The sequence below is a fragment of the Leptodactylus fuscus genome, chromosome 5, assembly GCF_031893055.1.
Source record: "Leptodactylus fuscus isolate aLepFus1 chromosome 5, aLepFus1.hap2, whole genome shotgun sequence".
Taxonomy (NCBI): Eukaryota; Metazoa; Chordata; class Amphibia; order Anura; family Leptodactylidae; genus Leptodactylus; species Leptodactylus fuscus.
The window spans coordinates 164,750,953-164,767,549 of record NC_134269.1 but is presented as its reverse complement, the minus strand read 5'-3'; the positions used below and the strand labels follow the sequence as shown (position 1 = coordinate 164,767,549).

At 41.0% G+C, this 16,597-nt stretch overlaps 1 protein-coding gene across 2 annotated transcripts in view; it reads left to right on the top strand.

The window, feature by feature from the left end:
- HTR4 (5-hydroxytryptamine receptor 4) overlaps positions 1-16,597 on the top strand; it is a 283,663-nt gene that overhangs the window by 141,920 nt on the left and 125,146 nt on the right. For both annotated transcript variants that reach the window (XM_075274689.1, XM_075274690.1), the window contains 2 exons: positions 7,843-7,968; positions 12,913-13,113. In XM_075274689.1, the coding sequence (XP_075130790.1) occupies positions 7,843-7,968; positions 12,913-13,113 (327 nt within the window). The remainder of the gene's footprint in view (positions 1-7,842; positions 7,969-12,912; positions 13,114-16,597) is intronic.

Genomic DNA, 16,597 nt, shown 5'->3' with positions numbered 1-16,597 from the left:
TGTAATTTGATATATGTTCGGCTAGGAATAAAATAACCTAGTATTTCAGAGAAACGGAGGCACCCTGGAAATTTTATTATCTTCAAGTCTATGGTGGTTTGTTAATCTGAACTCTGGGAGATCTGGGTGTGCAAACATAATGAAGATGCTCAAGGATGTAAAGGGGGTGTATTTCGCTGTTAAAACTACCCCTTTGCTGACCCTGGCCACCACTCTCCTGCAGGGTGAACTTCCTTATGTCAATAAACATAGGGCAAGGACCGGCATATCATAGATAAAATATAAATAAGGACTCCTCCAACTGAGAAAGGAAAAGAAGGTGAAGGATAGTCACTGCCAAAATGCTTCATGCCAGTAACCCTTATATACTGCTTCCTTATGAATCAGCATGGTGTCTGAGGAAATGCGTTGGAGAGTTTATTTGAGCTTTTTTTTTGTTGGGGTTTAGTGAACTTCAAGTCTGGGGTTTGCTGTAAGGTCACTCTTTTCAGAGAAATTTTCCTTCCTCAGCAGGTAATAATACCTAAGAACCTATCAATCCTAGAGACAGGTCCTGTGTTGCCATGAGGTTGCTTCTAGGGTGTATCTCGTGGGATCCCGTGTGGCTATCAGATGGGCATTTGGCTACTCACATGTACAAATAGAAGATAAACAAGGTGTGTCCTCCCAAAATTATTAAATCTTAATGACTAAACCAAAAAAGGGGACTAAAACTTTGGTGTCACTCCTGTGATAGTGGACAGGGTGCTACCATGGGGTATCCAGTAGAAGGTAGGGTGTGAGTCCAGTTTCTGGGAACTAGGATCCTACAGTAGTATACCAGCTTGTGGGATAGGACCTGTAGCATTTGAACTCATATTTGCACGTATGACGAGTATCAGTTTTAGGTATACATAAATAAATGTTACGTTTTAGTCCCCTTTTTGGGGTTTACTATTTAGCAACTCAGTGGACAGTTGGAAGTGCTATTTACCTGTAATTGTGGGACAGCAGTAAACCTATCACTTAGGTGCATTATCATGGCTCTTTACTGAAGGATATATCTAATGCACTGACAGTTTTTTTGTTTTTTTTTGTTTTTTTTAAATCTTGATTCTTGTTGATATTATCACAGGGGATGGCCTAAATCATGTCTGACAAGTAGCTATGGAATCCTTGTTGATATCTTCTAGCTTTTTCCTTTGTCACTTGGAGTGGTCTTCATTTACCCATATATGTTTATTATTAAAAGCTACGTTTTAAATTTATTTTTGGCCTGCCCTTGCCCTGTCTTTAATTTTTAATTTTTTTTATATAAGGAAGTCCCCAGAGATCTTATGATTCCTGGCACAGTCCGGTCTTGCTGCTCCAGATTGGCCTCAGCAGTCACGTGTTGCAGGGACTTCCGCTGGAAGGATACACCAGAGCAGCAGCACCTGACTGTGCCGAGAGACAATGGAGAACCAGGGACAGGGTAGTATGGGGTTTGCTTTTTATTTTTTTTATTTTTTTTTTTCACTTTTTTCGATATAAAAAATGAAATAAATTATCCCAGACAACCCCTTTATAAAGCTTTTTCAATAAACTCAAATTCAAAGGGGTTGATCTCATGACAACAACCCTATTTGAGTTATTGGGATCCCCTCTGTATTACTCAGACCATCTAAATGACCATGTAACTGTTGCAGAGGAAATTTTCAGCCAGACCAGGCTTCCTCAAGCAAAATCAGTGGTTTCTTATCCTAAGATTGTCTCGTTTGGTTTGCCCTCGAGCTAACTTTAAAGGATTTTGTACTCTAAGGCAGTCTGACATGTGGCTTTGTTGTAACACAGCAACATGGGACATTTAAGAGAAGTCAATCATGGGTTAAACAAGCTATTGAAGAAAACGACACTTACAGTTTGGATCTAATAAGTTTTTACTAATGTTAGATGGTTTGACGATCTTGGAGTTGTGTTATACCACCTGGCAAACAGTATCACATTGTAAAGAATGCAAGTACAGAAGTAATACACCGTGCAAAATATTACATTTTACAAAATGCTGCGTTTTCTGTCGCAGAAAAAAACGCACATGTACATGCATTTTTCATTGCATTTTTCAGTTTTATGCTGCAGAAATTCATATGAGTTTTCTGTTGAGTTTTCATCGCGTTTTTGCTCAAGTTTCTCATGTGCAATGAAGGTAATTGAAAGGCTATGTTGAAAATCCTAAGGAATTATAGTCCTCTGCTACAGTGCTGGCCAAAAGTATTGGCACCCCTGCAATTCTGTCAGATAATACTCATTTTCTTCCAGAAAATGATTGCAATCACAAATTCTTTGATATTATTATCTTCATTTAATTTGTCTTCAATGGAAAACCACAAAAAGAATTGTCAAAAAGCCAAATTGGATATAATTCAACACCAAACATAAAAAAGGGGGGTAGACAAATGTATTGGCACTGTTTGAAAAATCATGTGATGCTTCTCTAATTTGTGTAATTAACAACACCTGTTACTTACCTGAGGCACCTAACAGGTGGTGACAATAACTAAATCACACTTGCAGCCAGTTGAAATGGATTAAAGTTGACTGAACCTCTGTCCTGTGTCCTTGTGTGTACCACATTGAGCACGGAGAAAAGAAAGAAGACCAAAGAACTGTCTGAGGACTTGAGAAGCAAAATTGTGAGGAAGCATGAGCAATCTCAAGGCTACAACTCCATCTCCAAAGACCTGAATGTTCCTGTGTCTACAGTGCACAGTGGCATCAAGAAGTTTAAAGCCCATGGTACTGTGGCTAACCTCCCTAGATGTGGACAGAAAAGAAAAATTGATGAGAGATTTCAACGCAAGATTGTGCGGATGGTGGATAACGAACCTCGCCTCAACAGTGGGATTAAGTGAGGCCATCAGATTCTCCAAACTGCGCACATCTTTCACCCGGGCAATGAAATCTGGGGAAGAAGGAGGAGAAACTTTCTTTCTGCGGAGGGCGATAAGCGTCTTACATAGATAAAGAAACAATTTAGAAGACTGTTTACCAAGGTGTATAGGGGGGGAGATTCAGGAGGTATGTGAGAGGATCCAGCCGAACTCTATGGATAAACAGGGCATCCGTAAGGGACTTAACCTCCAGCCAGAAGGGGCGAATCCCTAGGCAGTCCCAAAAAATATAGTACAGGGTACCCACTCCTGTCTTGCAACGCCAACATTGGGGGGGAAATATCTGGATTGAGAGAATAAAGCAAGGCAAGGGTATGATACCAGTGCATTAATATTTTATATTGGGTCTTGCAAAACATAATGCAGGTGGAGGAATTAGCTGCACGAGACCAAATAATCTGCCATTGGGAGGGTGAGATCTGCCTATTCAATGCCCAGGACCAGTTCTCCATATGCTTATGTAGAACGGAGTTCCGTGTCCCATAGGAGGAGAGGAGGCCATAAATGCTAGATATGAGGCCAGTTGTGGAGGTGCCAGCACGACAGAGTCTTTCAAAGGCTGTCTGTTGAGACACCTTCAGGGAGCCAAACTGGGTAAAGACAAATTGAGCGATCTGTTGGTAATGCAACCACTCAGAGGCAGGTAAGTGTAGGTCAGATACAAAGTTGTCAAAGGGCCTAAGCTTCAAAGTTAACGGGTCAACCAGGTCCGCAATACGGAAAAGACCCAGCCTACTCCAAGGCTTAAATAGAACTGACGTGAGTAACTCCAGGAGGAGGGAATTATACAAGAAGGAAATCATAGACGAACACTGGGAAGCTAGGGGGAAAATTTTAGAACAGGTAAGCCAAATACCACTCGTAAAACGTATAGAACCTAGCAGGGGGGCAGAAGGCAGGGGAGAAGGACAGGACCACAAGAGTGCATTGGGGTGGATCGGCGCCAGCCAGAGCTTTTCTATCTCGACCCATTTGTTGTAGGCCTGAGGGGCTGACCAAAATGGAAGACAGCGCAGGTGAGCAGCCCAATAATAATGCAAAATGTGTGCCATCGCCAACCCCCCCTCCTCTTTATGGGAAAGCATCACCGAGCGAGGTATGCTTGTGGCTTGCCATTCCAAATAAACTTAAAAATGATTTCTGAAGGGATCGCAATTCCGAGTGGGGAACAGCTACTGGAAGCGTCTGAAAATAGTAGAGGAGTTTAGGGAGGAGAGACATTTTGACCGCGTTGATACACCCTATAAGCGAGATATGGAGGGGGTGCCACTTGTCCAGGAGAGCACATAATTCACTAAACAAGCTAGAGTAATTAACCGAGTAAAGGGTAGACAGGGAGAGCTGGATTCCCAAATAACGGAGGGAGCGCTCTCTCCAATGAAAATCAAAGTTAGAACGTAACAGTTGTAAGTCTGTTCCAGGAATGTTAAGGGGGAGGGCCTCAGTTTTAGTGGAGTTAACCATATAGCCCAAGAGATCGCCATAGGTCAATAAGGACCTTGAGAAGGTTGGGAAGGGAAATGTGGGGGTTGACTCAGCCTGATTTTATTACTCTAGTAAACCACCCATATATGTGAAATAATCCACAGAAACAATTCATGTGAGTCCCACAATATCAGTTCATGATCAGAACAGTTATTAAAAATGTATAGATATTACACCTCTTATTTTGTGACCGATGATTGAGAAGTGTTCCTGTGCCATTTCACAGTAACTAAGGGTTAGTGTACAATGTGCCTAAACCCAGATTAATCTCTTAGAATTTATGGCTACCACGTTCATCTGATCTCACACCTACAGATTATTTTCTCAGGGGAACAATGAAAGGCAAACATTTCTATGTCACAAGTGTCTTAAGTCTTTGCGGACAAAGTAAAATGCTGTGGGGCTGTTCTTTTCGTGCACAGATTTTCAACCACCACTGTTTATAAAGACTGGCATCGAAACAACAGTGCTAGGAGCTACCCTTCAAAACAAGCAAACCTGCGACTAAAACAAAGAAGTGATTAAAATTCATAATGAAATGGTCTAAAAGAAAAGCTCTTTATTGCCCATGTCATCTAACTATAGTGCAGCTTTCACTTCTTATTGTGCTCTGATTGGTTGGCATGTGCAACAAAGATAGTAGATCTGCCCCTTATTTTGTAATATTACATATTTTATATATCACGGTTTTCACATTGGTCCTAGACTGCACACAATAGACCAATCAGTTCTATGCAGCTCACTTATACTGTCTCCATCTACGCAGCAAAGCTGATGAGTTGAGTTATCTTATAATGATTAAATGTGGGATAATCTAGACATCTGTGTGAGGGGAGCCCCTTGTATGGCACAGTCATGCCATACAATGTTGGACTGGGTTGCCTAAGGCCCTCTAGTAAAATTCCTTCTGGGGGCTCTCTATGCAGCTACATGCAAATATCACTTACGCTTGTTTACAAGTTCCTAAAATGTTAGCAACATAAATTTATTTTCTGGATACATATCCCTAATATCTGTTTTTGTCCTAACCTGCTGTCTAACTCTTCCTTTTTGCTAACCTTAGATCTGTGAGATGGAGATATGTGCTCCCACAGCAGGAAGACTGTTAGGACTGTGAGGCCAAGGGTTCAGGGTCACAGCCTGTTCCACTGTTATTGCTCAGTCCAGCATAGCTGGGGTTAACTCCCTTGCAGCCGATAGGCGTGGTCGGTCTCCTGACTGACAGTGGTGCTGACCTATGAGCATCTACCGTGTGCACCTGGGCTTACTGCTTAGACCCGCCTTCCCTCTATTTAAGGAGGCAGGTTTGTTTGCTTGGTTCCTTAGCCTTAACTCAGATTTGTGCACGTCAGTGCAAACATTAGTTTGGCAGTAAGCTGCCTTAGCTAGGTAGGTCCTTAGATAGAATTGTTCCCTAGATAGCATTGTTTCCTTAGTGAAGTACCCAGGGAACTCCTACCTCACCTAGTCTGCTACCTGTGGTGCTTCAACAGCAGATGGCTGTAGTGGGTGAGGCCCAGGAGGTTACTGGGAGCAAATGGTTATAGTTGTTTATGTTAGTATAACAGTGAAGCAACTGTTAGACACTGTTTCTATTAAACGGCTGCTTTTTTCTGCAGTGGCCGGATCCCTATGTAGTAACAGAGAGCACCCAGTTGGTGGTGTAGCCCGGCAGTGAAGCTAACTGTCGGGCCTTGTTCACACCAGTGTGCCCTGCGGTTCAGAGCCCAGTTGGGATCTGCAGGCTTTTATTTATTTATTTTTTTAAGTAAGCCTGCTGACCATAACAAAGACTCTGCAAGGTGATCTGTGAATGGGGCCCCTGCAGTGTAATCTAGAAGATGGGGCCCAATATGTCTACAGTGTATAAAGATAAACTTAGTGGATTCTTAAATAAATAATCTACTCAATATATTATGCTTACAGACACCTGGGAATGCTATACGACAAGTATCTATATGAAATACAGTATTGTACTGTACCAGGCCTGAGAGAGTAGGGGGCCCGCCTGACTCAGGGGCCCACCAGGGGATTCCTTTATTCACCTATGGGCCAGTCCGAGCCATATACCATAAAATGGCAATCAAATAGTATATAGTTGCTGTCGAGATTCATACATTGTAGTGGAAAATATTTAAATTACCCCTAATAAATGTATTTCTAGTAATAAACCTAATAACAATTTCTATTCACTGAGACGACTGACTGCTAGGAAACATAATGTATAAATGAATTTTTACTCTGTGATTTTTATAATCCTTTTCATTAAGAAAATTAAGCGTTCTATAGCCCGCTGTTTAAATACTATTAACCTCCTTGGCCTACGTCGCCAACAAAAAAGACTAAACCTTTCAACTGTTGCATTCTGCAATGATCACAGCTGAGATCTGATGTTCTGGATGAAAGGCAGCTACCTGGAAAGAAAATAGGATAGACATTGTATATAGGAAGTATTTCAGGGTTTCCCTCAAATGGTGGGAGAAGATATGTTTCTGTAATTTGTATGCGCTGAACGTAGATGCCACAGTACTACACAGCATGTACAATAGGGCCATGGTCCTTTAGGATTTATTGTTTGTTACCAAGATGGTTTCAGGGTTTTTTGTTTTACATTCTTTAAGTTTCTTCTTTAATAACAGATATCAGTATACATATTACACATTAAGTGTGAATAGCAGCTGTAGGGGTACAGTCATGTTTATGGTGTACATTACACAGGTACTGTACTCACAATGTACAATCTTCCCTATCTGTATGTCTTTGGAGTATGGGAGGAAATCCACACAAACACAGGGAGAACATACAAACTTCTTGCAGATGTTGTTCTTGGCAGTATTCAAACCCAAGACTCCAGCGCTGCAAGGCTAACCACTGAGCCACTGTGTTGCCCCGGAAATTATTAAGATTTTGGTACTCTTTCATATGAAGATATTTTGAATGCCTCTTACACTTCAGCTTCTTAATAATTCTGGTGTACGTCTTGAGGTCCCGTACATCAGTTGGTGTAGTAGTAGATTCCAGCTTTAACTCACGCCAGTTTTTGCATGGAGGAAAAATGACAAAATGTGTAGAAAACTGGTATCCACAATAATTTCCCCCAATGTGTTACTACCCAACATTTTCTAAAAATTTCCAATCTCTAGTGAGAATCCTTTATTTGTGTGATGTTAAAATGTAAGTATTATATGCTGGTACCCTTGAGGGCGCTTTAACTCAACCTAACAAGCCACATTTCTCTTTCAGGAGTCTAGGCAGCTTATTTAGTAAAATATAGTGTCTGAAATCATTATACAGGATTTATATGATATTCAACCACTTTGGCATGACCGTCATATTATTATTAATACATTTTAGACAGTTATGTCAATATACATATGTAATATACTATAACACCTTTCACTAACCTATGTCACACTTAACTTTGCTACTTTGTTTGTGCCCCTAATAGAGCACAAGAGGGATTCGGTGTGGGGGAGAAGATAGTTCTCATCACCTTCATCTCAGCAGTCATCCTGATGACCATTCTGGGTAACCTTCTAGTGATGGTGGCAGTATGCAGGGATAGACAACTGAGGTGAGTCTCAACTGGGTAATACTTTTGGATGGGCATGCTTTTATTAACCATGTAAGGCCTGGTTCACATCTGAGTTTGGTAATCCGTTCGGGGAGTCTGCATGGGGACCCCCGAATGGAATACCGAACAAATTGGTGAGCAGTGAAAGCACACGGACCCCATAGACATAATGGGGTCGTGTGCCTTCCACGAGGTGTCCGCATGAGTCATTTGGACAGGAAAGTAGATCATGAAGTACCTTTCTGTCCGCATGTTCCATGCGGACACCACGCGGAAAGCACACGGACCCTTTTATAGTCTATGGGGTCTGTGTGCTTTCATAAGGTCACTGCTTGCTACTGCGTTCGGTATTCCGTTTGGGGGGATGTCCGCATGCAGACTCCCCGAATCAATTACCAAACACAGATGTGAACCAGGCCTAAAGCTAGCTTCACACTAGCACACGGTCTCTGCTCAGGGATTCCGTTCTCCATTCCACTTTAAAAATGTGGAAAGAAAAGTCCTGCAAGCAGGACTTCTCTCTATGCATTGTTCCACCCTTTTTGGATGGAAACCCAAGTGGACCCGATTATAGTCTATTGGGTCCGCAGATTTCCGAGTGTAACAGATTTTTTTAAGCGGATTAGGTTTCCATTGAGGAGTCCCCAAGCGGAATGGAAACCCAAAGGAAGGTGTGAACCTAGCGCAAGTCTGTTATTATTTGGTGACAGATGTGTGTGTAAAACTTCTCCCCCAGAAGCTTTGCTAGTTATAGACATTTGTTGGAACTTATTGGACCTTCTTATTACTTTCCTATGACATATCATTAATAGGAATCATGTGTGTACAGCAGTGCAATTCTGACTAGCGTGGGATAGCAAGCATTTGACATGTGTAATGGGATTGCGTTTGAGACAGCCATATAAAAAGCATTAACCCGAAACTGAAGGAAACCAGGCAATATATCTAACCAAAAGCAGCTTTCATCCCTGGTTATCTAGATATAGAACCATCATTGCAGCAGAGCGTTTGATAATGTGAACGATTTCTTATCGCTGTGATTCAGACAATAAGGCAGCCTGGACTCAGATCATCCATACAGAAGGCGATTTGAGAAACCGACGGTCTATCCATTTCCTGAACCACAAAGCACCTTCTTCTCTAGAGAAATTCAACCACTAATTAGAGCTAAGAAATTCACTGTCATAGTCTTAGAGGCTCATTATATAAAGACCCGACCCTGTCTTTACTTCCCATAAATGTATCATAGAAATTAGCCTTTGGCTGCATTTTTTTACTCTGCTGGGTTCTCAGCTTGACACCTGTCAGGATTATTGGATGCAACATAATGAAATTGTGATCTCTATACAGTTGGGGAGATGAACAAAAACTGAAATGCTTAATAATAGAGAAATCCTGAACATTTCATGCAGTTTACTTGCTAAAACATTAAGAATTTCTTGTGCAGATTAAGCCCATTACAGTTTTTTCTTCTTCACTAAGACTCGTGGGCTTGAGCAATGTTCGGAGCTGTGATTATATATAACTGACGTGCAAGAAATAAGTAATAGTTTATGTAAGAAATACCCATGGTAGGTAAACGGTCATTGTGTTTGTTGGAGAATCTTCATGACCCAGGTCACAATGTCCGTAGCAAAATCCTACTGTTCTGAAAATAAGTTTCCTATCGGTACATTTGTGAAGAACGGTGGTTCTGAAGCAACGGGCTGCCATGGAAACCAGGAGTAATTGCCAGCTCTTATTAGGTCACTGTCATTTTTGACGACAGCCCAAAATACAGTCATAAAAAAAAAAAAAATCTATCCTGCACCAGAACAATGTACTCAACTCCCCAAAAATTAAATCCTAAAAAAAATGCCCAAAAAAATGTGTCAGATTTTCTATGTACATTACCATTCTATATCGGTATGTAAAAACTTCTCTATCACATTTTGCATAATATTATGTAATTATTATTATTTTTGGGGAACCATTAATTCTATGGAAAGGATTTACATACATAATAGAAAAATAAAATACAATAAACATAAGCTTAGCGACTAGCTGGTACCAAGTATAAGAGGATTCTGCCCTCAAAGGCTTACAATCTATAAGGCAAGTAAGAAGGAGCCAGTAGAAGTTAGAAACCACTCAGATGGTATTGTAGTAGCAGCAGGGTTATTGTAGTTTATAGGCTTTTCCAAAGAGATGTTTTTTTCAGGTTTTTGTTGACGGATACAGTTATGGGGGACAGGCTTATGTATTGGTGTTTTAAAAAATGGAGGTGCACAGAAGAAATCTTGTTGACAGCTGTGTGAAGAAGAGATGGGAGGGGAGCAAAGAAGGTGGTCTTGTGAGGATTACAGATTAAGGCCGGGGCCCCACAGGCCGGAATTGCCACAATTTTCAATATTTGCAAAGTGTATGGGATTCATACGAATCCGATGCCCCCCTTGTGGGAAAAACCACAGCGCATACACGTTGCGATTTCCTAAACCGGTGCAGTTTTGCAAATTGCAGGATGTCAAGTATATCTAAGGAAACGCCGGCGGCTTTCCTGTAGATATATTGGTGACAGAAAGTTTGTGGAGGAAAGCTCTGTGAACTTTCTGTTCAAAGTGCTGCAGAAGGTCCCGTGGGGCCTTAGCCTAAATGTTGGGAAGTATTGGGAAATTAAGTGATGCTAGGTTCAGACTATAATTCTGCTTTCAGTTCCTTTTGTCTGCTTGGGGACGCAAGAAACGGAAAATGAATCTGCTTAGAAAGCGGTTGCCTGCAGACCCCATAGACTTAGATGTGGGTCCGCTAGGTTTCCGCCTGAAAAATGTGGAGAAAAAAGTTCTGTTTCAGGGACAAAATCCCTGAATGGAAAGCAGGCACAAGTGTGAACCTAGCCTGAGAAAGCTATGGAGGGAACAGGCTGTGGATGGCAGGGTTACAATTTTAAACTGGATTAGAACAGAGGCCACAGGAAAGGATTTTTCAGCTGTCTAGGCAAGAGATGAAGATGGGCATGAACTAGGATTTTTGTAGACTAATGGTAAAGGAAAGAGTGGATGTGAGAAATGTTTGTAAGTCAGTAGGATATGTTTAAGGGCTTTGATCAGATGCATAATTTGAATCTCATGGCCTTGATGCAGAATCTGTAATGGGACCCTTGCCTATCTTGTGCCATTTAGAATACTTTGTGCTAGAGAGACATGTGGGGCCTCCTCAGGGTCTAGGGCTTAGTAGAAAATGCTACCACTGCACCCCCTATAGCTGTGCCCCTGGCTGGGATGTGTAGTCTCAAGGAAAGGGTGAATGAAATGTTATCCTGAGGCAACATGTCCAACTAATGCAAAATACAGATGTAACAAAGTTTAACAATTTTTTTTAAAGACTTTTCATTGTCTTTCCATACTGTGATAAGACATCACACTGCAAAAGGTCAAATTAGTAATTGTATGTGGCTAGGGGAAAGAGACATTAATTCTTTGGCATAACAATTAAAATTGAATTAGATGAAAGGTATATGTAATACTATAAGGGCTAGTTCACACGTGGGCAAAGGGGAGTTTTTTGACAGCGGATTTCGCTTCAAAATCAGCCCCTTTACAATGGAGCCCTATGTGAACAGCTAGCTTTTTTTTTCCGCTAGCTTTTTTTTCCACTAGCTTTTTTTTTCTGCTAGTTATTTTTCAGCTAGCAGAAAAAAGAAGCGACATGACCTTTCTTCAGGCGTTTTCCGTCTGAAGAAAGCAATAGAAGTGAATGGGAGGCAAAAACAGCGCAGGTTTTTTTCAGCGCGTTTTTTTGCAAAAAACCGCGTGGAAAAAACCGCAAGCGGTTTTTTTTTTAGCCCATTCACTTCTATGGGAAGGGAACACAGCCTGGCTTTTTTTGGAAGCGGTTTTTACAAAAAAAGCTCCAAAAAAAGCCTGGCAATGTCAAAAAAAAGCTTCCTAATTAGGAAGCGGTTTTTTTCAGGACCAAAATAAGCCAGGAGGTTTTTATGTGTGAACTAGCCCTAAGCCAAATATATGAGAGTGAGTCCAGTGGATGGAGAGACAATTGGTAGACATCCCTGTACGGGACTTTATTATGCCACATTATGCCAGGTGAGCATGGGAGGTCCTGTCTACCGCAGCCAGTCTGAATGTGGGAGTTAATGGTGATAGATGGCGCTCTCTTTCACTTCATTGGGAGTGCCAGAGATAGTTAATTGCTGTCTCCAGCACTCCCATTAAAGTGACTAAGAGTGTTGACCACCACCAGTCATGGCTGAGGACAGGCTGAATGAATCTGCAGCAGGGGGAAAGGACCTCCATGTTTTTGGAATCTGTTGAGGTCTCAGCAGTCACGCACACATGGGTCAGGTATGTATTCTCTGTCCTATAAATAACCCATTTAATAATTTCCAAGATGCTACACTTAATATTTCCCACTAATCCAAGCAGCTCCCTAGCTGTGTAACATGCTGCCTGCAAATTGAGTAAACAAGATAGATTCCCTTTAAATGCATAGTTGGTTATCATTTTGCTGTTAATTACCTATTCCAATGATGTGTGCAACAGGCAAAATACAATTCTTAAGTAAATTGCTTTATGTAATTATTTCTTAATTAACTGTGAGCACTGGCTTCTGTCTCCTGCCCACCGCATACAACTGTTTCCACAATGTAGGTATATAAGGATCCTAGCATACTCTAGGAAGAACTCCACAATGATTGAAAAAAGAGAAGAAAGGGGGCAAGCTTTAAAGGGATATCCCCATAGATAAGATATCGCATAAGTGACCAAGAGTTGTGGGTCTTCTTTCTGGGACACGTACCATTTGATTCAGTTGACCGTAACCTATCTATCTGCAGAGCTCGGGTTATGTATGCTGTGTTCTTGGGACAGACTTCCTTTAAAAATGAATTTTACTGAATGATCTATAAATCTATAGCACCAGTATATGATGGTTCTTATATTTTGTGTACAGGAAAATCAAAACCAATTACTTCATCGTGTCACTGGCATTTGCTGACTTGCTGGTATCAGTATTGGTGATGCCTTTTGGAGCCATAGAGTTAGTACAAGACAAGTGGATATATGGGGAAATGTTCTGTTTGGTCCGAACATCACTCGATGTCCTTCTGACAACAGCTTCCATCCTCCACCTCTGCTGTATTTCGCTGGACAGGTATGTGATGGATGCAAAAAGTCCACAATTAACTTGTAACCTTCACAAAAGATATGCAAACATGTGATAATACATTACATTACACACGGAACTGGAGGTTTGATGGTGTAAAGGTTTGTTCTTCATAGTTTTTTGACATTCAGGCTACATGAAATTCTTTAACATGCTAATTTTAAAAAGTCTGTTCTGTCACTATGGTAACGTGGATTTCTTCCTTATATGTGTTTCACTGTAGAGAAAGTGTGAAACATTTTTGGATCTCATTGTCATAGATACAAGTGGATATCATAATGCCTTTTGGCTAACAGTAAAATAAGAGAGGAGCTGCTCCTTGTTTGTTACAATTGCTATAAAGATCAAACACAATAGAATGATGTAGAAGTTATTAAGATGACGCTGACTCCTTTCTTATCATCGCTATGGTATAGGGGATAGCTGGTCATTGGTATATCACAATAAGTCTTTAAACTATTAGATTAGTGTTTGATTTGCAGGGAAATACTGCAAACCGTGCTGTACCTTGTGACTCTACCTCCTCCAAGTCTTGTGGTCCTCTAATGTTTCTAAGACTCCCTTCACATCTGTACTGGAATCTCCATTGGAGACTCCATTGCAGTATCCACCTGAAATCGGCAGAAGAAAAACTCCTGCAAGGGGGACTTTTTCTTCCATAGGTTCAAGTTTTCAAGCAAACGGATACCTAATGGAACCCTTTATGGTCAGTGGGTCTATTGGACTCCATGTGTTTCCACTTTAGCGGTCTTCTCCATTATTCTGGTCATCTGCTGGACTAAAACAATGGAGATGCAGCGCTGGTGTAAACAATGTGTTCTGATCATCTCAACCCACACACCTTTATTATGTTTTATGACCTCTCCATTATTACTATTCACATTATAATTGCTGTTTGACCTCTGCATCATTGTTTATTAAAGGGATTGTCTGGTTTTAGACAAGTATTGAGAGACAAATGTTATTGTTTTATATGATGAAAAGTTATACAAGTTTCCAATATACTTTCCGCATCAATTCTTCACAGCTTTCTAGATCTCTGCTTGCTTGCTTTCATTCATTCTGCTTACCAGTGGATACAAATCACTCCATGATCATGTGATATACAGTCCATAATAAAGTGATATCCAGTCCATAATCATGTGATACAGTCCATGGTCATGTGATATACAGTCCATGGTCATGTGATATACAGTCTACTATCATGTGATATACAGTCCACGGTCATGTGATATGCAGTCTGCTATCATGTGATATACAGTCTATGGTCATGTGATATGCAGTCTGCTATCATGTGATATGCAGTCTATGGTCATGTGATATACAGTCCATGGTCATGTGATATACAGTCCACGGTCATGTGATGTACAGTCCACAGTGTAGTGGTGTAGTCGCAGCACAGCAATCAGCATTGTAATGAATAGTGCACCTGCGTATCCATCACATGACCATGGATTGATTTTTATATGCAGCCCCCCCCCCCCAGTTCATTCTTGGATTGCTGTCTTGGTATGGCCCATGCACATCATTACAGGTTCACCATAGTATTTTTCAGAGTATCTTTTTAAGATTTGCTTTCCAGAATATATTTGACAATTGGTTTACTTCTTATAACACATTTATCGTCTTCATTTATTACCTATTTGCCAGGATGTGATGGAAGACGGATACCTGCGGAGAAGTGATTGCTCTTTATGGAGATGAGGCATTTGTATTTGTGGTGTTTGCGATACATAAGTAGTTACAATTATTTATAGCTTAAAGTAACCTAGATGTTTGCCTAGAATTCATTATATTGCTGTGTTTCCTGGCTGCCTGATCTGTAGTAGGGCTTGGGAATAGTTTGCCATGCTAAACACTACCATATTATTTGCATATAATATCTGCATATTGGAGGCTCTCTGTTTTCTGATGTTACAGTAAATCTGTGACATTGCGCTTATGTAGTTGAATCATTTGTGGCATCACGCCAGCCCAGAGCGACATACTGCTAGTAATAAATAGATCCCCGAAATGTCCCTTATTTATTGTTATTTCCATCATCTCAATTATACATGCTGTGTAAACATACAGAATTTTTTTGTTTCCTGGGAAACTAAAAATAGATGAAAAGTTCTTGTTTACTGCACAACATGCCTATAAAGGCAGATATTTATTTTACGCCCTGGGGGAAAACTGTCTTGATCAAACCATTAATTACTTTTCTCTCCGCTACTGTACATGGGAACACAAATGGTACAGCGATGGAGAACATGATGGGATTGCCACAAAATAAGCACTGCTGAATGTTATTACAGTTCTCGTAGTCAGAATGGCAGAGCCCAGCTTTGTAACAATGACTTATGAATTGTTATAATTGAAATCTGCTGTATTGTACAGTGTATGCCACAGATGATATTTATCTCACACAATGCATCAGTCCTTTAGACCCAGCTGTCAGCATAGTCGAAGCTCTTATAATACTGACCCTGCTCTCTTTTTCCCTGTGATCTGTCCATGCCATGTTTTCTAAGCATACACAATGATGGGGTGAAAGGAATTCTTACTGGGTAACACAGACTGAAGGCAAATATACGGCAGGAGTCTACAATAAATGGTTCTCATTAGAGATGAGCGAACACTGTTCGGATCAGCCGTTCCGAACAGCACGCTCCCATAGAAATGAATGGAAGCACATGGCACGGCGACCGGCCGCTGGCAAAGTGTATGTGCCAGGTGCTTCCATTCATCTCTATGGGAGCGTGCTGTTCGGAACGGCTGATCCAAACAGTGTTCGCTCATCTCTAGTTCTCATATATGTATTACACCTCTGCAATGCAAAACAAAGGTGTAACACAATCATAACCAAAAAATAGGTAATGTGTCTATATTGCTACATTTACACTTGCATCTGTCTTTGGTCCATTGGAGGACAAGAAGAACGGAAAAACGGATCAATTCTATTATTGATGCAAATGGAGCCATAGGGACCCATTGACTATCATGGGGACCATTGGATGTCCGTCCGCTTTTAGCTCAAATTGCCAGCCAAAAAAAAATAAAAAATTGGATTTGCAGGAGTTTTTTGTCTGCCAGTTTTTGACCATTCTGCACCAAAGACTTTAACGTAGATGTGAACCCAGTTTTACCCTTGGTACAATGGTTTTACCATGTAGGTATTTGTATATCTGCTATTTATCTCAGTGTCAACCATCCATGTATTTCTGGAAATAAATGGCTGCTAAATCACAGTGGTGTAAGCCCAATACTAAACTTAGGCTAATCCAGTAAAGTGAATCTTGTATGTACAGGGACTGTTGTTAGGATAGGTTCATGCTACCATTGGGGGTGAATTTTTCTGATTCAACATGTATGTCAGACAGGTGGATACAAATGGAACACTTAATTTTTATATCTGACCCAGGGGTGAACCTGCCCCTTTCGCCGCCCGAGGCGAAGTGCAGAAAGCCGCCCCCCCCCGCCGGGGAGGGGG